The 25,864-nt window shown below is 39.0% G+C and overlaps 4 protein-coding genes across 5 annotated transcripts in view; 3 read left to right on the top strand and 1 right to left on the bottom strand.

The window, feature by feature from the left end:
• Positions 1-1,677, top strand: part of LOC106095964 (sushi, von Willebrand factor type A, EGF and pentraxin domain-containing protein 1) — a 126,318-nt gene extending 124,641 nt beyond the window's left edge. The window contains exons 12-13 of the mRNA XM_013263429.2: positions 357-845; positions 920-1,677. Of these exons, the coding sequence (XP_013118883.2) occupies positions 357-845; positions 920-1,053 (623 nt within the window). The 3' untranslated portion in view covers positions 1,054-1,677. The remainder of the gene's footprint in view (positions 1-356; positions 846-919) is intronic.
• Positions 1-25,864, bottom strand: part of LOC106095965 (mucin-2) — a 316,849-nt gene that overhangs the window by 263,695 nt on the left and 27,290 nt on the right. For both annotated transcript variants that reach the window (XM_013263431.2, XM_059368100.1), the window contains exon 2: positions 1,305-1,346. The gene's annotated coding sequence lies outside the window, so the exon portion shown is untranslated. The remainder of the gene's footprint in view (positions 1-1,304; positions 1,347-25,864) is intronic.
• LOC106095968 (uncharacterized) lies at positions 11,380-12,006 on the top strand. Its single transcript, XM_013263434.2, has one exon. The coding sequence runs from the start codon at positions 11,487-11,489 to the stop codon at positions 11,925-11,927; it is 441 nt and encodes a 146-aa protein (XP_013118888.2). The 5' UTR covers positions 11,380-11,486; the 3' UTR covers positions 11,928-12,006.
• LOC106095967 (uncharacterized) lies at positions 20,767-21,225 on the top strand. The gene has a single exon (XM_013263433.2). The coding sequence runs from the start codon at positions 20,767-20,769 to the stop codon at positions 21,223-21,225; it is 459 nt and encodes a 152-aa protein (XP_013118887.2).

Raw genomic sequence — 25,864 nt, 5'->3', positions numbered from 1 at the left:
GCATTAAGAAGGGATAACCACCGCTTTAAATTTTGTCCGATTTTCGATATCCACATTCAGGGCGAAGATATTAGATAGTTAAAGAAGCCGCAGCGGAGCGGGACCGGTTTGGCTAGTTTTCTATAAAAATTAAATTTTGACAAAATTTCCCATTGAAATTAAATTTTGATAAAATTTCCTACAGAAATGAAATTTTGACCGAATTTCCTGCAAAAGTGAAATGTTGACAAAGATTTCCATAAACCATACATATATTTTTGTGCCAAATTTCCTATGGAATTAATATTATGAAAAAATTTTGCAGTAAAATAACTTTTTAAACCCAATACCAATTTCTTGTTCTGCTTGTTTAACAGCTGTCGATTGTGGCCGTCCTCTGCTCATTGAGAATGGACGAGTTATAGTTGTCAACGAAACAACAATTTATGGAGGTTCGGCAGAATATCACTGTGTTCCTGGTTTCAATCGCATTGGCCAATATTTGCGCAAATGTACCGAAGATGGTGTTTGGAGTGGTGATGAGCCCCGCTGTGAACTGGCAGCGACCGAAGCTCAAGAAAGTTCAGGTCTTGGAACGGGCATAGCAATTGGAGCTACAGTTATTATAGCTCTACTATTTGTGATTGGTTTGATATTTATACACCGTAATAAGGCGCGACCGGTGAAGAATACGGAAAATGTTCAAGCTGCAGAGACCAAAGATGAAAGAAATGCTGCAGTAATGTCATATTCAACACTGGAGGCCAATACAAGAATGCATATGGATAATGGGCCACCGGCTACGTTCAATACATTCCATGGGGCGGGCAGGGCATTGGCCAATGGCAATGGTAATTCAGCAAGAGGTGAGTAGGAGCTTACAAATCCTTAAAATTAAACTTTTTTTACTGTTGTTTACATTGTTTTTTTCTTTTTTTAGAAAACATCTACGACCAAATACCCAATGAACAATTCTATGATGCCCCCTATGAAATGCGCAACAACGACGAGGTTTATGAACCCGAACCTGCAGCTGGCAATGTCATAACCATAAATGGCATATCAGTGAGATAAGCCTAGGCTTTTGCTGCATACTCCCCTCTTCACATCCTTCCCAAAAAAAATTGCAATATTGTGTGAAAACTATGCAACGAGAGCAGCTACATTCCAAAAGAGTTTTTTTGTTTTGTTTTCTTTTGTCGCTCATTTAGACATATTCGCTTATGTATCTATATAGCTAAGACTTCTTTGCTCTTTTGTAGAGAAATGACTGTATTATTTCGAATAATTGGTTTATAATTTTAAACTAGGATTTAAGTACTCACCCACTATTTGTATCGACCATACTCGCGTCATAAGTTTTGTAGCTTAAAAAATAACAAACAAAAATGACGAAAAATTAATGAGGAAACAGAATAAAACTGTATGTAGAATTTTGTATAAATATAAACCTATAGCGACTAGGATTCTTTTTAGTATAAAAGAGTGAATTTTTATTTTGTTTTAAGTATAAGTTCTATTGTACATATATTTTATATATATATTATTGTAGTTAGTATGTGATGATTTGTTATAATTTAAATATAAATATTTATTTCGGCATGCTACTAATAACGGCAAACACATTTTGTTAAACAAAACAAGAAACAAAACCTTGTAAACTTTAGAAATTAAAATAAAACGAAAAATATAAGTAAATGTAATTAAATTTATTTAAGTGTTTTTTATACCCTCCACCATAGGATAGGGGTATACTAATTTCGTCATTCTATTTGTAACTATGCGTATTATTCGTCTGAGACCCTATAAAGTATATATATTCTCGATCGTCGCGACATTTAATGTCGATCAAGACTCAAGATCGGTTTATATGGCAGCTATATCAGGTTATAGACCGATTTGAACCATACTTGGCACAGTTGTTGGCTATCATAACAAAACAAGTCGTACAAAACAAGTCGTACAAAAAGAAGTCAAGACCCAAGATCGGTTTATACCTAGGCTATATCAGTTTATGGACCGATTTGATCCATGCTTAGCACAGTTGTTGGATACCATAACGGTTGGGATTGAAAATGGGCCATATCGGTCCATGTTTTGATGTAGCTGCCATATAAACCGATCATGGGTCTTGACTTCTTGAGCCTATAGAGTGCGCAATTCTTATCCGATAGGAATAAATAATTTTGCACGAGGTGTTTTGTAATGATATCCAACAACTGTGCCAAGTATGGTTCAAATCGGTCCATAACCTGATAGATCTGTCATATAAACAGATCTGGGGACTTGACTTTTTGAGCTTCTAGAGGGCGCAATTCCTATCCGAATTAGCTGAAATTTTGCATGATTTATTTTATTCTTACTTTCAACTGTGTCAAATTAGGTTCAAATCGGTTAATAACCTGATATAGCTGCCATATAAACCGATCTGGGATCTTGACCTCTTGAGCCTCTAGAGGTCACAATTATTATCCGATTTGCCTGAAATATTGTACGACGAATCCTCTCATGACCATCAATATACGTGTTTATTATGATCTGAATCGGTCTATAGCCCGATACAGCTCCCACATAAATCGATCTCTCTATTTTACTTCTTGAGCCCCCAAAGGGCGCAATTCTTATTCGAATTGGCTGACATTTTACACAGGTCTCCAACATATAATTTAATTGTGGTCCAAACCGGACCATATATTGATATCGCTCTAATAGCAGAGCAAATCTTTTCTTATATCCTTTTTTGCCTAAGAAGAGATGCCGGGAAAAGAACTCGAAAAATGCGATCCATGGTGGAGGGTATATAAGATTCGGCCCGGCCGAACACGCACGCTTTTACTTGTTTTTAATTACCCAAAATAATTTGGAAAATAAGTAAAGAGAGAATAGAGTGGTTACGTATGAAAAACCAAGGAATTTTTCATTAAAGGAAGCTAAAAACGGGTGACAAGGTCGGAAATAAGGTAAGTTTGAAGTTTTGTGCTGCATGCTTAAGCGTTAACCACCTGTTAATGTTGGGCAACTATGCGTACAGTTTTTCATCGTGACCTCTCTCTCAGACTTACTAATGACTATACTTGACGTGCGATCTTGTACGAGTACTTTTCTCTGTATATATATTTTGGAGTATTCCATAGCCCTATAGGGCTGATCATTCCTAACAGAGAGAGAGAGGGAGAGATCACGATAAAAAACTGGTCATTCAACGGCTGATGAAATGCAAATATTTATCATCAAAATTGGTTTCATTGCTTTTATACTCAGTTGTAACAACTCGAAATATTCGTCTAAGACCCTGTAAAGTATCGTCGCGACGTTCTGAGTCGATCTAGCCATGTTGTTGTTGTTGTTGTTGTAGCAGTTTATTGTGTTCTATCTTTCGCCTGCTTGATTCTGTTGAGTGTCAAGACCCAGGAACTCTGCGACTTAGATGGGGTACGTCCACAGGGATCTGGGTCTGAGTCGAGTGGGTCTGGCCGGGCATTTAAACAGGTGACATTGTGCGGTCCCTGGTTACAATCGGGACATACATCTTGCATGTCGGCATCAATCCTAGCTCTGTGGGAATTGAGGCAGCTGCAACTGCCGGAACGTTATTGAGTCAGAACCACTCTGGTTTGCCGGGGGAGGTCAATTTCTTCGGGTGCAATGGGTGGCGGTCGTTGTCCAAGGACTACATTCGCCCGGTAGCCAATTACCGCATCTGCTACCGTGTCTCCATGAATGTTGTTCAGACCCGCTTGATATGCCGCTTGATCTAGAGATTCTCTCTTGTAGTGCTGAACCTCACGCTCAAGATCGTGTAGATCTACCTTAAGGCTTCTGGGCGGTGGGTATCTATCCACAAGATGATGATTTGGATGGTTTCTGCGATAACAGCCCAAAAGGTAATGCTTAGACAGCATGTAGTTATGTCTTCGCACTGGTAGGATCTTTGTCTCCTGAAGGAGGTGGTCCACTTGAGAACTGAGGAGACAGCCCGTCGCAGTTCGGAGGGCGACATTCTGACAGATCTGAATATTATTCCACTGCGTGTCACAAAGTTGACGAGACCACACTGGCGCTGCATAACTTACCACAGACCGGCCAATTGCTTTGTACTTGGTCAACAAGGTTTCTTTTTCTGCACCCCAAGTGCTGCCAGCAAGTGACTTGAGGACCTTGTTTCTACTTTTGACTTTATTGCAGATTGTTGTGGCATGTGAGGAGAATGTGTAAAAGCTGTCAAATGTGACGCCAAGTATTTTGGGACACTTGATGGTAGGAATCATTTCTCCATCGACCATCACAGTCAGCTCAGTATTCACCTCACGCGTATTTGTAGTGAACAGTGTGGCTGAAGATTTGGTGGCGGATATCTTCAGATTTCTTGCAACGAAATATGAGGCAAGCTTGTTGAGGTAGACGTTCAACCTATCGCAGATGTCATCAATGGGTGGGGGGTCTGATGCCATGATCGTACAATCTCTACGTACGATCTCTATGCCGTCTGGAGGGGGTGGAATGGAGGATAGGTAGGGATAGGTAGAGGTTAAACAGTGCCGGAGATATCACCCCACCTTGGGAAACTCCCTGTTTCACTCTACGGTGTTTCGACTTCTTATCCCTAAATTCCACAAATGACTGGCGACCACACAGATAATTCGCGACCCATCGTTTCAGGCCTGGCTGGAGGGAAGTGTTAGCGATGTCCTCAAATAATTTGGCATGGCTGAACGTGTCGAATGCCTTCGATAGGTCCAGTGCCACGAGGACCGTCCTATCGCGGCCAATGTGTGTGATGATGGCGTGCAAAGCTGTTGTTGTGCTGTGCAGTCTCCGAAATCCATGTTGATGCCCGGCGAATGGAAATTCTCCTAATGCCTCAAGCGTCTTTGCCACTGGTGAGAGAAGGGAGATCGGTCTGTACGATTTCCCCAAACTCGGGTCTTTTCCAGGCTTCAGCGGTAGCGGGATCACTCTGCCCATTTTTCAGATATCGGGAACTATAAGAGTGTTCAATGACAGGTTGAGTGCAGTGGTAAGGTACTCAACTCCAGGTGAATCCAGATTCTTCAACATCAATGTAGAGATTTCGTCGGGGCCCAACGCCTTAGAAGATTTGGCGCCACGGATGACATTCGTAACTTCGCCCACGGTAAATTGTGATGGCTGTTCATCGGCTCGGAGCCCACGAATACGGCGAATGGCTTTCCTCCTTGCCCTGTCTCTCTCGGGATGCACAATAAATTGACGGTTGAACAACCGGGCGCATCTCTTCGGATCAGTCACGGTTATCTCGCCAAAAGTGACTGAGGTCCTGTCATCCCGTCTACCGGGGTTCGAGAGTGACTTAACAGTGGCCCACAGTTTGCCTACACCGGTGCCTAAGTTACATTGCTCCAAGTGTTCCAGCCACAAATTCCGCTTATGTTCGTTGACTACCCTGTTTATTTCCAGATTCATCCCATCACGCTCGTCTGCGAGTACCACTGCTTGCGCCGGGAAATTGGGTCGCACTTGGGGTATTCGACCGGCCGGTATAAAGCGAGCGGCTGCTGCGTTAATGATGTCTCGGAATTTCCTCTCGGCCACAAGCACATCAGAGGGGGGTGGCAGTTCACTGAAGCGATGATTGGTATACTCTCTGAAGTCAGTCCAATAGGCCTTCTTATAATTGATAAACGTCCGGCGCTCAGAGGTTATGAAGTCGGGTGGTCGGTCGATGGTGAGAATTATAGGGAGGTGGTCTGACCCCAAAGAGATGACGGCTTGCCAGGATACGTCACTCAGGAGATCAGGGGATGCAATTGAGATGTCTTGCGAGCTGCTGCACCTCCTCGTAATCCTAGTGGGCGCATCCTCATTCACCGTGCAAAACGTGGAGCTATCTATCTGCTCTGCCAAAGCTATGCCACGCTGGTCGTTACCTAGGGGAGAATGCCATGACGTGTGATTCGCATTAAAATCCCCTAGAACCAGACGATTATGGCCAGATAGCAACCCACTTATGTCGGGGTTGTAAGCCAGGCCATTAATCGGGACACAGCTACCAACACGTTGTATATCTCTATCTCGGCAGCACCAGACCTGACTGGGGTTCTTTTCAATCCCGCCACGGACCAGAAGCGTGCGGAGAAGGCACTCCGGGATGTGCCTCTCCCATGACGAAAAAAGACGAACACGTACACTGAGGCGGCAGCCCTTGCCGATAAGGATTTCATCGGGTCAATCCGGTGCGTACAACCGGCTGCTATGGGATTGATCTAGCCATGTCCGTCTGTCTGTCGAAATCACGATAGCGGTCGAATGCGTAGAGGTAGCCGTTTAATGGTTCTTGAATGGACCAAATCGGACCATACATGGATATAGCTGCCATATGAACCGATCTGTTGATTAAGGGTTTTACTTCTTAGGTCTATAGAGGTCGTAATTCTTATCCGATTTGACTAAAACTTTGCATAGTGACTTTTTCTATGACCTCTAACATACTTGATAAATATGGTCTGAATCGGTCCATAAGTTGGCATAGTTCCCGTATAAACCGATCTCCCGATTTGACTTCTTCAGCCCCGATAGGGCACAATTTCTATCCTATTCGGTTGATATTTTGCACTATGCACCATCCAAGCTAAGTATGGCGCTAACCGGTTCATAACCTGATATAGCTCCAATAGCATAGCAATTCTTAATCATTACCATTTTTAAATGTCACCCTGTAGCATAAAGCAAAACGAAAATTTCCCTTAGGATATATCAGGGCATTTCTTAGGTCATCGAAATTTTCGTTTGAGGTGCATACCGACGCTAACCAATAAATTTGGACAGTGTATTGTTTGTTACCAGCTTCCATATACCCAAAGATAGTTAAAGCACAAAGCTTAACTTTTGTATACAATGCTATGGATTTGCTTCTATTAATTTCTAAAACCAGTCATTTTATCATAGAGATGTCCAACAGATGGCGACAATGCGTTTTGGGTCTAACAGTCGTTTGCACAAGAGCTTATTAAAGCTTTACTCGTACACTCTAAAGAAAATTTGTTAAACTCGGTTAAAACAACTGTACGTGGTTCATAAAAACTTTCTGTTACATAGACTTGGAAAACTTAAATAAAAATATTGGGTTGCCCAAAAAGTAATTGCGGATTTTTTAAAAGAAAGTAAATGCATTTTTAATAAAGCTTAGAATGAACTTTAATCAAATATACTTTTTTACACTTTTTTTCTAAAGCAAGCTAAAAGTAACAGCTGATAACTGACAGAAGAAAGAATGCAATTATAGAGTCACAAGCTGTGAAAAAATTTTTCAACGCCGACTATATGAAAAACCCGCAATTACTTTTTGGGCAACCCAATATATATGTTTTTTGCTTTGGATGAAAAGGTTGTGTCTAATGGGAATGAAAGACGAATAAATAGATTAACTTGTAAAGGTCAACCTGAGTGATCACATATGTTGCTTGTTTCTGCTGGGAATGTTATTACACTATATCAGTTTAGGTGTGAGATACCAAGTCACGGATATTTATCTTCTCCAAAATTTTCGGATTCGGATAATAAATACGCTTTTTATGAACACACGACCTTAGATCGGGAGATCGGTATACATGGCAGCTCTCCGATGTGAACTACAATTGCGCAGGTGTCGAGTAGTTTAATACAACTGTCGACTCACAATTTCAACGAAATCGTGTTACTAAATGCGCCCTTTATGGACTCAAGGCCTCAAATCGGGAGATCGGTCTATATGGCAGCTAAATCCAAACATGGTCTGATCTAGACAACACTAAGTTCACATGTTGAGCAGTCTTATTAATTCGAATTTTGCGAAATCAGGTAATAAATAAAGAGACGAGCTAGACCCATTGATAAGTATACCGATCGGCTTAGAATTACTTCCTCATTCGATTTAGCTATGCCCGTCTGTCTGTCTGTCCATGTATTCTTGTAAACAAGGTACAGACCGCATTTGTTTTCCGACTGCCACAAAACTTTGCACAAGTGCCTTCTTTGGTCCAAGGACGAACGCTAATGATTTTTAGATAGAGCTCCCATATATATCTTTCATCCGATATGGCCTATTAAGGCAGTAGAATCCACAATTTTGGTTCAATCTTTACAAAAATCAGCATGATATGTTTTTTTCGACGTCTTAATGCGTGTCCACAATTTCATAAAAATCGGTTCAGTTTTGGATATAGCCCCCATATATATCTTCTATCCGATATGGCCTTTGAAGGCTATATAAGCCACAATTTTTGTCCGATCTTTACAAAATTCTGCATATGATGTTTTACTTAACGTTCCAATATGTGTGCAATATTTCATTAAAATCGGATCAGATTTAGATATAGCTCCCACATATATCTTCCATCCGATATGGCCTATTAAGGCTGTAGAAGCCAAAATTTTGGTCAGATCTTTACAATATTTTGCTTAAGATGTTGTATTTGATATTTCAATATGTGTGCAAAATTTCATAAAAATCGGTTCAGATTAAGATGTAGCTCCCATATATATCCTCCATCCGATATGAACTTGTAAGGTTATATATGCTACAATTTTTGTTTGATCTTGATAAAATTTAGCGTGAGGGGTTTTATTTAACGTCTTAGTACGTGTGCTAAATTATAAAGTCCGTCCAGGTTTAGATATATGTAGCTCCAATATATATATATATATCTTTCATATCACACACACACACAATTTAGGTCCTATCGTCAGAAAACCTAGCAAGATCCTATTCAAAATATAAAAAGGTATGCAACATTAGAATATTTTATATATTTTTATACCTCCACCATAGGATGGGGGTATACTAATTTCGTCATTCTGTTCATAACACCTCGAAATATTTGTCTAAGACCACATAAAGTATACATACTCTTGATCGTCATGACATTTTAAGTCGAACTAGCCATGTCCGTCCGTCTGTCCGTTCGTCCGTCCATCCGTGCGTCTGTCCGTCCATTCGTGCGTTTGTCTGTCGAAAGCACGCTAACTTCGAAGGAGTAAAGCTAGCCGCTTGAAATTTTGCAAAAATACTTCTTATTAGTGTAGGTCGGTTGGGATAGTAAATGGGCTATATCGGTCCACGTTTTGATATAGCTGCCATATAAACCGATGTGGGATCTTGAGTTCTTGAGCCGCTAGAGGGCACAATTCTTATCCGATTTGGCTGAAATTTTGCATGAGGTGTTTTTTTATGACTTCCAACAACTGTGCTGAGTATGGTTCATAATCTGATATAGCTGCCATATAAACCTATCTGGTGTCTTGACTTCTTGACCCACTAGAGGACGCAATTATTATCCGATTTGGCAGAAATTTTGCATGAGGTGTTTTTTCATGACTTCAAACAACTGTGCCAAGTATGGTCCAAATCGGTTCATAATCTGATATAGCTGCCATATAAACCGGTCTGGGGTCTAGACTTCTTGACCCACTAGAGGACGCAATTATTATCCGATTTGGCAAAAAAATTTGCATGAGGTGTTATGTTATGACTTTCAACAACTGTGCTTAGAATAGTTCAAATCGGTCCATAACCTGATATAGCTGGCATATAAGCCGATCTGGGGTCTTGACTTCTTGAGCCTCTAGAGGACGCAATTATTATCCAATTTAGCTGAAATTTTGTACAAAGGCTTTTCTCATGACATACGTGTCGAAAATGGTATGAATCGGTTTTTAGCCTAGTGCAGCTCCCCTATAAACCGATCTCCCTATTTTACTTCTTCAGTCCCTAAAGTGTGCAATTCTCAATAGATTTGGCTGAAATTTTACACAATGACTTCTATTATGGTCTCCAATATTCAGTTCAATTATGGTCCGAAACCATAACTTGTTTTCTTATATATACAGTGGTGGAAAAATATATAATAGAGACTAAATACAATATTGGACAAGAAGAGTAAGAGAACGTGGTAAATTCCGTGAAAGGCTCGACCTGATTACGAGGGTTGCCTTTTATATTTCGGTATTAGAGTACAAAATGAAATATTAATCATCGGAAATCGCTTTATTGTTTTTCAAAATATTACTCATTAAGATCTATACACTTTTGCATGCGTTTGAACCAATTGTCGAAGCACTTTTGCTACTCTGATTGAGGTATCTCCAAAACATGCATTCGGAATAAAAAGAAGTCATTCGGTGTCAAGTCAGCACTATACGGCGGATGACTCATCAAATCGACTTTTTGATTACTCAAAAATGCAGTTGTTTGATCCGATGTGTGAGAGCTCGCATTTTCATGGTGGCTTAACTCTGTTAAGCCATTCACCTTCTCTCAATAGTAAATAAAATGATTTCCGGATTTGACTTCTTGAATCTTGTAATTTGGTTGAAATTTCTTCGAATTTGTGCCAAGTATGGAACTATACAGTCTTAAAGCAGATATAGCTCCAATATAAACTCATCTCTCATTTGGATTTGCTGAGTAATTTGAGGGTGAAAGTCTTACACAATTTACCCGAAGGTCACCCCGGTAGCCGAATTGGTAGGGTGCTCAGATTATAAGTTAGGGGTATTGGGTTCGATTCCCACCAGAGGTCTGGTCTGTCGCTACTGTGGTATCACAATGGACGTGGACTAATTTAGTGTCACTCTAATCTACCTAATATAACCTACCCAATGTTAAGGGTCCGAGTATTGTCAAGACTTCTAACAACCTGCGATATGGCACTTGCTCACCTGAAAAAAATCCTAATCTGAATTTAGACAGACATATATAGTTTCTGCCTAAATAGTTGTACAAATAACTTTTAAATATCCAGTATATCTGCTTTAAGCGTGATTGGAATTGCTAAGTGACTTAAGACTAGGTATGTAACATCTAATGCGTAGGTAACTTATGTCTTGTTTTCGATGCGTAAACAATATCCTATTTGTACAACTAATACCTACCTCCGAGGCAGTCAATACCCGACTAACAGACGGATATAACATTTCCAAGTATTGTTGTGGATTTTTTTCGAAAGTACATGCTTACCCAGGAATTTACATATACAAAATAATGTGCCTCTTTCTTGGCCTGGCCTGTTGTAACCCAAGCGATAGCAAGCGTACAGTTTTCACAGTTATGACATGACGCGCTTAGGTATCAATAGATGTCGCATCCCTCTAAGCTGTGTACAAGCCAAACATCCCTTCAAGGGTAGACTATAGAAGTACAGCACCAATCAGATTTGATGGTAGTAGGTAAATGATGCCAATCTCCCTGTATTTACTATAAGATAGGCCGAGTTTAAAACGGGAATGTGGCATTATGCCACCACCATAGAGTATACAGACAGGTAAGTGACCTTTGTTGCATACGGCCTTGTGCTTGCAGGTAGAAAATTTCAAATAAATATTTCAGCTGCTCCCAGGATGACTTCAGTTTCAATCGTAAGCTGTTGCCATTCGTTTCTCAAACTCACGCACTGTGATATTTTCATCCATCAGTGCCAACACTTCGTACATCCATCACTAACTACGAAAAACTCACTGTTTTTGGACTGTAGAACTCTGGGATCATCGACAACATGATTTTGGCAGTCAGGAAACATCTCTTCGCTTCCAACATCTTCTTTTTCTTCATCATTTTCATAGTGCAGAAGTTCATTCAGGTCTTCTGCATCATCGAGGAAAAGGCCTGCAAGAATGCCAATTGTCCGGCGAACAAACGATGCGATGAACGTTGTGTTGCTTCAGCTGATGATGCCCCACCGTCTCCCAACTCGGCTGCAGGCCATTCGACTTCCTCGTCTACCTATTCAACACCTTCGTCAACGCCACCACCATCGCCCAAACCCCCAGTGAGAGGTCTAAGACTCATACCCATGGCTATGCGTAAGACTATGCGCAATTTTGGTTTCGGCGAAGGTCATTTTCAACTCTTTGTCGAGGAGAAGCAACGCCAGAAGTACATCTCAAAATCCCGCTTGAATGCGGCCACTGCTGAGGTTAAACTCAATCCCAATTAGATTTCAACATGCACAACAACTCCATGAGAGAGTATTTTGGACAAGCATATGATGTCGATGCAATCGATCTTATTTTCCAACCGAGCGATTGTTCAATTCATTTGTACTACGTACCGTTGTCGCTACGAATTTTCCAAAATAAATTTCAAAAAAGAACCATTCTCTCATTTGTTGTCTGTGTTAACACAGAGTTAGTGTTTTATTTTTGAAGGGTGGTTTGTGTAAAACGGATCTCAAGGGCAATTTAGGTTTGAATTTGCCATAGCTAACAATGGGGTGGGTATTTTTTGTTACATTGTTGGAGGATATGAAAACATAGAAAGTGGTTCTTTCTTTTAATTGTTTTCAAATAAGAATTGCTTTTCCTTGAAGTCATTAGCTCTTTGTCCTCTGGTGTAGCAGCAGGGCATAGCAACGAAGCATATCAGGTCTACGATTGTTACCATTTCACGTGTACCATGTCAAATTATATTTCAAAAAAATTTCATTTCTAATAAAAAAAAGATATTTTCTTGCCACCCATATCGAAAAAAGCATTTTTATGATCTCATTTTACTTCTAACGCTTCCAAATTTTATTTGCCATCTTAAGAAATAGAATATGATCTGGCACCACTATAACATAAGAATGCTTAAATCTGGCCAGAACTATTACGGCAAAAATGGTCACCATATTATTTGATTTCTACTTATATAAACTACTAGCTGGGCAGGGCCCGCGTCTTCTTTCACTCTGATATTGTCATTATTGGTTCAAATTTGCATTTTGTGGGCTATGGGATGGGGCGTAGGTTTAAGTGGCAGTCTGCCATCAGACTCACTTAAGCTATGTCTACATTAACTCGTTTTGCTTATGTAGTCTTTAAAAACTTCTGAACCGTTCGCACTAGTGGTAGAGCTGACAAAACATCGATGGCACTATCGATATTTAATTTTTTGACTGAATATCGATTGATATTTTTCCGATGGATACAATCGTAAAAGTTAATTTTTTTTGCAAAAATATGCAATTCGACACTAAATGAATCCTTTAAGATACATTTCACTTATAGAGGGCGCAACTTTCATCGCAATTAGACGAACAATTTGTGCAATGAAATCTCTCATGATTTCTAACCGGCTTTAGTAACCTTGGTTTTATTTGGTCTGTGCATTGATATTGCTTCTACATAAATCGATCTCCTGATTTTTGCCTCTCATTTTCGTGTAAAATATAGGTGATGGGAAATTAACGATAGTATCGATACTGTCGATATTTATTATTAAAACTATGGAATATAACGAATGATGCGATTATTGCTGGTTTGCCAGCTCTAACTAGTTGAGATGTTTTGTAAACTGCACTTTTCACACTCGGACATAAATGGTACGTTGCACTCTTGTTAAGGTTTATTATTTTTTGTTTTTGCTTTTTCAGTAAACTTTTGTTGATTTAATTTTTTTTTTTGGAAAAAATTAGATTTTTATACCCTACACCACCACAGAGCCACGGGGTATTAAAACTTAGTAAATTTGTTTGTAACACCCAGAAGGAAGAGAGATAGATGCATTGATAAGTAACTCAGAATCATTATACCCTACACCACTACTGTGGTACAGGGTATTATTACTTAGTGAATTAGTTTGTAACACCCAAACGGATGAGAGATAGACTCCTCGGTAAGCATACCGATCGACTCAGAATCACTATCTGATTCGAAATAGCTATGTCCGTCTGTATGTCTGTCCGTCCGTCCGTCTGTCTGTCCGTCCGTCCATCTGTCTGTCCGTCCGTCTGTCTGTCTGTCCGTCTGTCTCCGTTAATTTGTGTACAAAGTACAGGTCGCAGTTTTCATCCGATCGTCTTCAAACTTGGTACAGGCATGTTTTTCGGCCTAGAGACGAAGCCTATTGAAATTGGAAAAAATCGGTTAAGATCTGGATATAGCTCCCATATATATGTTCGTCCGATTTTCATTAATAATGCAATAAAATGGTCATTTGTTAATCGATTCTCTCGAAATTTGGCAGGAAGGATTTTCTCTTGATTCTCGACATTACTGGTGAATTTCATGGAAATCGGTTCAGATTTAGATATAGCTCTCATATATATATATCGCCCGATTTTCACTCCTAGAGCAATTTATTGACCAATCTTGCCAAAATTTTGTACAACCTTTCCTCGACAACTTCCACAATATCTGTAAAGTTTGGTCGAAATCGGTACAGATTTAGATGTAGGTCCCATATATATTTCCATCAGATTGAAAAATATTGCAATAGGTTGGTCATTTGTTAACAGATTCTCTGGAAAATTAGCAGCAAGGATATTCTTATGACTCTTAATATTACTGGTAAATTTCATAGAAACCGGTCCAGATTTAGATATAGCTGCCATATATGGATATCGTCCGATTTTCACTTCTAGAGCCACTGCAAGCGCATTTATTGACCAATCTTGCCAAAATTGTGCATGACGCTTTCCCCGATTCCTACCACTACATCTAAGAAGTTTGGTCAAAATTGGTTCAGATTTCATCAGTGTATCTTTGTATAGATTTCTCAAAATTTTGTACGATGTCGTTGTTATGACTTTTACCATATGTACGGATTTTGGTCTTAATCATTTCAAATTGAGATAAAGCTCTCATAAAATGATCGTCCGATTTTCACTAATGCTGCAATAATTTGGACAACGGATCTTCACAAAATTTGTCACGAAATCTACTCTTATGTCTAATCTGAACACTGGTTAATTTCTTAGAAATAGCTCCCATATATGAATATGTAATTCCCGATTTTCAAAGCATGCACTGCGATTTCCTATAAGACTACCACATTATTTACGGATTTCGGTCGAAATTCTACATTTCAAAATTTAAGCAAATTTTAATTCCGCCAACTTAGCCTGCATCTGCAATGTGATGTAGGATATCAAAAGGTCGGCTTCGATCGACTTTAGCCCATCCTTACTGGGTTTGCAAATATTTTCCCTTTTTTAAAATGGTAAAAAACGACTGCCGTAAAAATATTTTCAAGCATCGCTATTAATGCACGTTGCAAAAATCGCTGTAGCCGAAAAAAATTTAACATGTTAGATGGCGTTAGGTCCGGGTGGGCCGCACTTTGGATACCCACCACCTCGGGTATATATGTAAACTACCTTTCGTCATAGTCCGGTGAAAAATGCACAGCTTATACCCCCATAGCGTATATACCGAAATATGGTCCGATTTGGATCAAACTCGGCACGGACATTGAGTGGTGTAATAAGAACAAGTCATTGATAAATTTTGTAGAACAAAATATTGGTCATTTTGGTAGCTATATACAAATATAGACCGATCTGAACCATAAAGGACACGTATGTCGAAATGCCTAACATAAGTCACTGTGTCAAATTTAAGCGAAATCGGATTATAATGCGCCATTTATGGGGCCAATACTTTAATTCGAGAGATCTGACTATATGGCAGCTATATCCAAATCTGGACCAAATTGAAATAGATTGTCGAAGGGCCTAACACACTCACTGTCCCAAATTTTGGCAAAATCGGACAATAAATGCGCCTTTTATTGGCCCAAAACCTTAAATCGAGTAATCGGTCTATAAGGCAGCTTTATCCAAATCTGATCCATATTGCAGAAAGATGTCGAGGGGCCTAACACAACTTACTGTCCCAAATTTCGGCGACATCGGACAATAAATGGACACTTTATGGGCCTAAAACCATAAATTGATATAGGGTCAGAAATGGATACTTCGATGTCTTGCAAACGGAATGACAAAATGAATATACCCCCATCCTTCGGCGGTGGGTATAAAAATCTAGCGATTTTTAAAAAATCCCCGCAAGCGGAAAATATTTTCAAAGAACGAAAATATTTTGAATTTTTTTTTTTGGGGAAGTGCCACAAATTGCTGCTTGCAAAAATACTTTAAAACCAGTAAGGAAAGGCAAAAGTCGGGTGGGGCCGACTGTATAATACCCTACACCAACCAGAATAAAAAGTCAAATAAAATACCTCTTGCTTAATTTTGCACAGATCGAACCAAAATTGTGGCTTCTTCAGCCTTTAAAAGCCGTATCGGATGAAAGATATATCTGGGAGCTATATCTAAATCTGAACCGATTTTGTCGAAATTTTGAACACACATGACGACGTCAAATAAAACACCTCACGCTAAATTTTGTACAGATTGGGCCAAAAACTGTGGCTTCTGCAAGCTTAAAAGTTCATATCGAATGAAAAATATATATGGAAGCTATATCTAAATCTGGCCCGATTTTGACAAAATTTTGCCCACATAGGACGTCAAATAAAACACCTCACGCGAAATTTTTTACGGATCGGATCAAAATTGTCTGTTCTACAGCCTTAAAAGTCCATATCGCATGAAAGATATATATGGGAGCTATATATAAATTTGGTCCGATTTTTATGAAATTGTGCACACATATGAGGACGTCGAATAAAATACCTCATGTGAAATTTTGTAGAGATTGGACTAAAACTGTGGCTTCTACAGGCTTAAAAGGCCATATCTGTTGAAAAATATATATAGGAGCTATATCTAAATCTGGCCCGATTTAGACAAAATTTTGCCCACATATGAGGACGTCAAATAAAACACCTCACGCAAAATTTTTTACGGATCGGATCAAAATTGTGGCTTCTACAGCCTTAAAAGTTCATATCGCATGAAAGAGCCATATCGGTTGAAAAATATATATCGGAGCTATATCTAAATCTGAACCGATTTTTTCCAAAATCAATAGTGTTCGTCCTTGGACCAAACAAAGGACTTGTGCAAAAATCGGACAACAAATGCGACCTGTACCTTTATCACAAGAATACATGGAAAGACAGACGGACATAGCTTAATCGAATCAGGAAGTGATTCGAAGCCGATCGGTATACTTATCAATGGATCTAGCTCTTCTCCTCTTAGCGTTGCAAACAAATGCATAAAGTTCTACCACAGTGGTGGTGTAGGTTATAAAACCTGCGTTGTTCGATTGCAATGGCAATCTATAAATTTCCTATATTTTTCCGATTTTCTATATTTTTCTAATGCAAATTCTACAAATTTTAACACTCTTCGTCCATAGCCCAAAATTAAGAATGCACATGCAATACAAATTTGCCCATGAACATTCCACTAAGGAACTGGGCAAACTTCTCACATGTCACTGAGTGCTGTCCGAATCAAATTTTAAGCTCAATGATAAGGGGCCACCTTTTTATAGCCAAAACGGCGTGGCACTGTACGAAACGTCTTTGGGGAGAAGTTTTGACATGGCATAGCACCTCACAAATGTCGGCAGCATTAGGAAGCGTTCAGCGTCATAGGCAGATATGCTAACCTCTGCGCAACGGAGGCCTTCGAAATAGAGAGTTAGTGTGGGTAAACTAGCTAACGAACAGAGGGAGATATAGGGACGGTATACTTACTCACGGGTCCTTCTTCTGGGTTGTAAAGACAAATTCACTTAATTTTTATACCTTGCAGCGCAGTAGTGGTGTAGTGCATAATTGGGTTAAACTGCTAACCCCATCCTAAACTATTACGAAAACAAGCCAGAGTCATAACATAATGCCAACAAAGGACCTTATCAATATCAGGTCGATATTTTATGCCATTGGGCAGAATTTAAAATCTGGTATTTATAACAAAATTTCATTTACTATCGGATTATGCAGCATATATTGCATTCATTATTAGCTAATCCCGCATAGCCCAAGAAATAATATTGAAATGATTTTACTTTTATTGTGAGAGTGTTCGTCTTATAGAAAAACCTTTTAACATCCATAATAGTCGATGATAACTGGACATTGCCTTTGGCCTCATGTGAGCTTATTATATATTATCAGGTATATTTGATGTTGTAGTATAAGGGAGCCACCGTGGTGCATAGGTTAGCGTCCGGGTTCAAATACTGCCGGCGAGAACACCTTAAAACATTTTTCAGGGGTGGTTATCCCCTTACCAAATGCTGGCGACATTTGTGAGTATTTCAACCAAGAGGTGTCACTATTCAACGACACACCGTTCGGACTCGGCATAAAACAGGAGGTCCCCTTATCATTGAGCCTAAATTTGAATCGGACAACAAACAATTGATATTGTGAGAAGTTAGTTTCCCTCTAATTTGTTCCGCAATGGGATATTTGGGAAACACTAAACACAGTATAATGGCATTACTAAATTTAACCAACAATGAATTTTTATACCCTACACCACTACTGTGGTACAGGGTATTATAACTTAGTGAAGTAGTTTGTAACACCCAAAAGGAAGAGAGATAGACCCATTGATAAGTATACCGATCGACTTAGAATCACTTTCTGATTCGATTTAGCTATGTCCGTCTGTCCGTTTGTCCGTCCGTCTGTCTGTGCGTCTGTGTGTCCGTCTGTACATGTTAAGTGGAGTACAAACTACAAGTCGCAGTTTTCACCCGATCGTCTTCAAATTTGGTAAAGGCATGTTTTTCGGCTTAGAGACTAGGCCTATTGAAATCGGAAAAAAATCGGGTCAGATCTGGATATATCTCCCATCTATATATGTTCGTCCGATTTCAGTAATAATGCTATAAAATAGTCTTTTGTTAACTGATTCTTTGGAAATTTGGTAGGAAGAATTTTTTTACGACTGTCGACTGAATTTCGTGGAAATCGGTTCAGATTAAGATATAGCTCTCATATGTTTATATCGCCCGATTTTCATTCCTAGAACCACTGCAAGCACATTTATTGACCAATCTTGCCAAAATATGGCACAATGCTTTCCTCAACGACTATCACAATATACATAGAGTGTGGTCAAAATCGGTTCAGATTAAGATATAGTTCCCATATATATGTTCGTCCGATTTTCAGTAATAATGCAATAAAATGGTCATTTGTTAACCAATTTTCTTGAAATTCGGCAGAAGGGATTTTCTTTTGACTCTCAATATTACTGGTGAATTTCATGGAAATCGGTTCAGATTTAGATATAGCTCTCATATATATAAAAATATAGCCCGATTTTAATTTCTAGAGTCCCAGCAAGCGGATTTATTGATCCATCTTGCCAAAATTTTGCAAAACGCTTTCCTCGACGACTACCACAATATACATAGAGTTTGGTCAAAATCGGTTCAGATTTAGATATAGCTCCTATATATATGTTCGTCCGATTTCCAATAATATTGCAAAAAATGGTCTTTTGTTAACCAATGTTCTCCAAATTCGGCAGGAGGGAATATCTTTTGACGCTCAATACTACTGGTGAATTTCATGGAAATCGGTTCAGATTTAGATATAGCTCTCATATATATGTTCGTCTGATTTTGAGAAATATTGCAAAAAAGTGATCATTTGTTATCCGATTCTGTTGAAATTTTGCAGGAAGGATTTTCTTATGACTCTCAATATTACTGGTGAATTTTATGGAAATCGATTCAGATTTAGATGTAGCTCTCATATATATATAAATATCGCCCGATTTTAACTTCTAGAGTCCCAGCAAGCGGATTTATTGATCCATCTTGCCAAAATTTTGCAAAACGCTTTCCTCGACGACTACCACAATATACATAGAGTTTGGTCAAAATCGGTTCAGATTTAGATATAGCTCCTATATATATGTTCGTCCGATTTCCAATAATATTGCAAAAAAATGGTCTTTTGTTAACCAATTTTCTCCAAATTCGGCAGGAGGGAATTTCTTTTGACGCTCAATACTACTGGTGAATTTCATGGAAATCGGTTCAGATTTAGATATAGCTCTCATATATATGTTCGTCTGATTTTGAGAAATATTGCAAAAAAGTGATCATTTGTTATCCGATTCTGTTGAAATTTTGCAGGAAGGATTTTCTTATGACTCTCAATATTACTGGTGAGTTTCATAGAAATCGGTCCAGATTTAGATATAGCTGTCATATATGTATATCGCCCGATTTTCACTTTAAGAGCCACTACAAGCGCATTTATTGACCAATCTTGCCAAAATTGTGCACAACGCTGGTCCTCGACGACTACCACATTATCTGAGAAGTTTGCTCGGAATCGGTTCAGAATTAGATATAGCTCCCATATCTAGGTTCGTCAGATTTTGGGTAGTTTGCCATGTTGGGTTGTTGTCATTTGTCAACCTTAGTTTTTACAGTTTGAATATATTTGCTCGTCGAGGTCCATCAAAATTGATTCAGAATTGTATATAGGTCACACATTGCACTTAAGGGGGAGGTGTAGGGTATTATACAGTCGGCACCGGCCGACTTTTATCCTTCCTTGCTGGTTAGATTCAAATAATCTGATAATAACTGGCATTGAATGTCTTAATGTTCACCAATGGCCTTACCGCTTAAAAGATATTTGAAACCCCATAGTGGAATTTTTTTGCCCACATGGCATTAGACAACCAAATTATGATGGACATAATTCCTTGGAAGATATTTTTCAATGGCAAGCATATTTTGGGAAATGCTAAGTATCTTCTTTGAAATGAGTTGTTAGATGGAGGAAAACCCAACAAACAAATTGGCTATAAGAAAATGATCAAGCATGAAATACACATAAGGACGCTACCTTAATGAGCCACAGGTATAAAAAAAATTTTTCTTATCGGCCACTTATTGAAAAAAAATGTCCAGGTACATAAAATCCCTTCATATAAATATCACAGCAGTTGACTAAAGCAAATCAGTTACACTTGCAAGCTATTGCAATTGGTTTCACAAATTCCTTAAACGCACTGTGATATTTTCATAATACAACAGTGCCAACACTTCGAACATCACTCGATCAAGATAACCGACCTTTGTCTTTCTTGTAACAGCAGAAAACTCTGAAGCATCATCACAATGATTTTGGCAGCCAGAAAACATTTGTATGCCATTAACATTTTCTTCTTTTTCGTTATATTCATAGTGCAAAAGTTGATAAAAATCTTCTGCATCATCGAGGAAAAGGCCTGCAAAAATGCCAATTGTCCGACGGACAAACGATGTGATGAACGTTGTGTTGCACCAACTGCAACTGATGCTGTGGCATCCGCAGCCTCAGTTGTTTCCTTGGCAGCAGGCCTAACAATTTCCTCCGCATCCACAAAAGTGATGACTTCATCATCAGCACCACCATCGCCCACATCCCATGAAGGAGGTCTGAGTCTCATACCCAAGGCAATGCGCAAGACTATGCGTAATTTTGGTTTCGGAGAGGGTCATTTTCAAATTTTCGTTGAGGAAAAACAACGCTATCAGTATATGTCGAAACCCTCCCTAAATGCAGCCTTTGCCGAGGTCAAACTTAATCCCAATTAGATTTGGAAGATAAATTGTTATTTTTATTTTGATATATAGTTGCTTTTTTGCCTTTAGATCTCTAAAAGTAAAAGAGAATTAAAATTTTCGAAAATAAAATTTTAAAATTTATTCAAAACAATGTGTATTATCTTATTGAACCACATTAATATCAATTTGTATTATTTTAATTTCAAAACCAAAGCTTTTAAAGCGAAACAAATAGTATAATTTCAGCCAAATCGGATAGGCATTGCGCCCTCTACTGGGTCAAGAAGTCAAGATTCCAGATCGGTTTACATGGCAGCTATATCAGGTTATGGACCGATTTAAACCATACTCGGCACAGTTGTTGGAAGTTATATCGAAACAGGTCGTGCAAAATTTTAGCCAAATCGGATAGGCATTGCGCCCTCTAGATGCTCAAGAAGTCAAGACCCATATAGGTTTATATGACAGCTATATCAGGTTACGGACCGATTTGAACCATAATAGGCATAGTTGTTGGAAATCATAATAAAACACCTCATGCAAAATTTCCGTCAAATCGGATATGAATTACGTCCTCTAGTGGCTCATGAAGTCAAGATCCCAGATCGGTTTATATGGCAGCTATTGGGTTGCCAAAAAAGTAATTGCGGATTTTTCATATAGTCGACGTTGACAAATTTTTTCACAGCTTGTGACTCTGTAATTGCATTCTTTCTTCTGTCAATTATCAGCTGATATTTTTAGCTTGCTTTAGAAAAAAGTGTAAAAAAAGTATATTTGATTAAAGTTCATTCTAAGTTTTATTAAAAATGCATTTACTTTCTTTTAAAAAATCCGCAATTACTTTTTGGCAACCCAATATATCAAAACTTGGACCGATATGGCCCATTTATAATCCCAACCGACCTACACTTATAAGAAGAGTTTGTGCTTTTGACAGACAGACGGACGGACGGACAGACGGACGGACATGGCTAGATCGACATGACGATCAAGAATGTATATACTTTATGGGGTCTTAGACGAATATTTCGAGGAGTTACAAACAGAATGACGTAATTAGTATACCCCCATCCTATGGTGGAGGGTACAAAAAGAATTCCTACAGGAAAAATTGTCAAAATTTCATTTCTATAGGAAATTTTGTCAAAATTTCATTTCTATAGGAAATTTTGTCAAAATTTCATTTCTATAGGAAATTTTGTCAAAATTTCATTTCTATAGGAAATTTTGTCAAAATTTCATTTCTATAGGAAATTTTGTCGAAATTTCATTCCTATAGGAAATGTGGTCAAAATTTTATTTATTTAGGAAATTTTGTCAAAATTTCATTTCTATAGGAAATTTTGTCGAAATTTCATTCCTATAGGAAATGTGGTCAAAATTTCATTTATTTAGGAAATTTTCTCAAAAATCCATTTCTATGGGAAATTTTCACAAAATTTCACTTCTATTGGAAATTTTGTCAAAATTTCTTTTCTATGGGAAATTTTGTCAAAATTTCATTTCTATAGGATATTTTGTCAAAGTGTCATTTCTATAGGAAATTTGTCAAAATTTTATTTCTATAGAAAATGTAGTCAAAATTTCATTTCTATAGGAAATTTTGTCAAAATTTCATTTCTATAGGGAAATTTTGTCAAAATTTCATTTCTATAGAAATTTTGTTAAAATTTCATTTCTATAGGAAATTTTGTTAACATTTCATTTCAAAATTTCATTTCTATAGGAAATTTTGTCAAAATTTCATTTCTATAGGAAATTTTGTCAAAATTTCATTTCTATAGGAAATTTTGTCAAAATTTCATTTCTATAGGAAATTTTGTCAAAATTTTATTTCTACAGGAAATTTTGTCAAAATTTCATTTCTCAGGAAATTTTGCCTACAGACCTACCACGTGGACACCATGATAAAGAGTAGGACATCCAGCGATCTGCTCAAATACAAGTAGCATGACTATGTCAAGGTAAGGTCGGTGGAGACTGCCATGTACGAGGTTGTGAATAAAATAGAAGAATCCCTCGATGCCAAAACGTACACTCTTGTGATATGCATTGAAATCGAGGGAACTTTTAACATTGTGCAGACCGACACATTGAGCCAATCCTTAGACCCGGACCCGGTCATTAAAGACTGGTAAACCATATGCTAAGGAACAGGTGGATAAATTGTGTGTCGCATGGCATAAATGTAAGGGAGAAAGTGGCACAGGGTGGCATTTAATTGCCACTCTTATGGGCGACTACCAAAAATGACTTATTACGGATGCTGAATGAGGAGGAATTTGAGCCCGTCTACTACGCATACGACGTTATAATACATCTAAGGGGTAAGGATCCGAACCAGCTATGCAGAAGGGCCAAAAGAGTCTTGCATATGGCATATGACTGGGCTAGACTCAGAGGTCTCAATGTTAACCCAGAGAAGATTGAAATATGACTGTTCACAAGGAAGACGATGGTAGGCCAATTTAACGGACCACGTTTCCTTAATAAGACGATTTCGATATGTGACAAGGTCAAATACTTAGGCGTGATCTTGGACAGGAAACTGAATTAGAAGTGTCACATTCAGGAGCGTACTGAGAGGGCTCACAGATGTTTGGCACTATGTAGACGGGCCGTAGGTTCGAAATAGGGCCTGAATCCGAAGATAGTCCACAGGCTCTACAGGAGCGTAATTAGATCAATATAATCGAGGCGACGATAGGAAACCTGGAAGGAACGGAAGAAGTTTCTAACGGATACCTGAGTCGAATATTGAGGTCGAGTTCGAGGCCCTGCTGCCAGCGGCACAGTCTTGGATTGACAGAACCCTAGTATTGCCATCTGGAAGATCATGTTACACGGATGGATCAAAGCTAGAGGACAGAGTGGGCATGGGGGCAGAAGAAAAACGTGCCAACTATGTTAAGGCGATGTGCGAATGGATGGGAGCAGCTCAAACCATCGCGGTATAATCGAGGCGACGATAGGAAACCTGGAAGGAACGGAAGAGGTTTCGATCGGATACCTGAGTCGAATATTAAGGTCGAGTGCGAGGCATTGCTGCCAGCGGCACAGTTTTGGATTGACAGAACCCTAGTATTGCCATCTGGAAGATCATGTTGCACGGATGGATCTAACCTAGAGGACAGAGTGGACCTGGGGGTCTATATTGAGAACCCAGGGATTGAGATCTGTTTAAGGCTGCCTGACCATAATACGGTCCTGCAGGCGCAGATCCGGGCGATCACGGTATGCGGTGTGTGGAGCTAAAGCGAGAACGTAAGAAGGGGATTAACGCCTTCTCTGAGGATGGCAAAATCTGGCCATAGCAAAGTAAAGGGGAATGAAAGGGTAGACATGAACCAACTGAGGGGAGTAAAAAAAATTGCACATTTTGCCAATGAACATTCCACTAAGGAACAGGAGCAAACTTCTCACATATCAATGAGTGCTGTCCGATTCAAGTTTAAGCTCAATGATAGGGGGCCTCCTTTTTATAGCCGAGTCCAAACGGCATGCCGCAGTGCGACACCTCTTTGGAGAGAAGTTTTACATGGCATAGTGCCTCACAAATGTTGCCAACATTAGGAGGGGAAAACCACCGCTGAAATTATTTTTCTGATGGTCTCGCCGGGATTCGAACCCAGGCGGTCAGCGTCATAGCGGACATGATAACCTCTGCGCTACGGCGGGAGTGGCATGAAAAACAATTAAGGATTTTGTAAGTAGCATGAAATTCCCAACTTAGATTTTCTTTTTCGAGGTTACTTTTTTGTCACAACAAGCTGATTACTGGCTTAGGTGTATGTCCATAGTAGCATGGGGCGGATTAACATCTGCACCGTCTTTTCAACCTTAACAAATATAAATTCCATAATCCACTCATTTTTCCCCGATATGACCACATTTTGTCTTGACTTTTGCTCTGAGTTGGTAAAAAAACGTACAAATTGCACGAAAGTGGTGAATTTGCGAACATCATGTTCTCGCAGAAGAAAAACGTGCCAACTGTGTACACTCCCAAAATGATAGTGTATACATAATCGAGCGCAGGTACAAGTATTTGAGTCTTTGAACAGCCAATAGTTTTCTATCTCAAGTAATTGATGGGCAGCTGTGACCGCCAATGGCTGCTCATCAAGTGTTTTCAACCAGCTTGGCGCCAAAGAAAATGTGTCTTACTATAGAGAAAAAATTTTGGAAGCATCACCGTTATATAAAGCACGTTTAAACCAAGAACACCTAAAAAATTTCGACCTTCAATTCGTTTGTTTGCAATAATTTTGTTTTGTTTTTCTTTGCAATAAAAACTTAATTTCGACAAAAATTTAGTTTTTTCCTAGAATTCCAACTAATCCCGACCATCTATTTTGCGTTTGCCGACTTGCTGGTTTGGGGACCTGGCAAGCCTACATGTTTGGTCCAAATCGGAGTATATCCTCATATAGTTCCCATTTATCCTTCCAGAGGCCGCAATAAACAGATCTCTTGGTTTGACTTCTGACTTGAGCCTCTGGAAGGCGCATTATCCAATTTGGGTGACTTAGCCCGTAGAGTAATGTTTCGACTTTTAAACGAGACCAGTGACAATTATTCTGGGACGTCATATAGAACATCTCACACCCTATACTGTAGAGATATGTCAAAAATATTGGCTTTTACTGCCTTAAAAGTCCACATC

The sequence above is a fragment of the Stomoxys calcitrans genome, chromosome 4 (assembly GCF_963082655.1).
Source record: "Stomoxys calcitrans chromosome 4, idStoCalc2.1, whole genome shotgun sequence".
NCBI classification, from domain to species: Eukaryota; Metazoa; Arthropoda; class Insecta; order Diptera; family Muscidae; genus Stomoxys; species Stomoxys calcitrans.
This window is presented reverse-complemented; position numbering and strand designations above follow the sequence as displayed.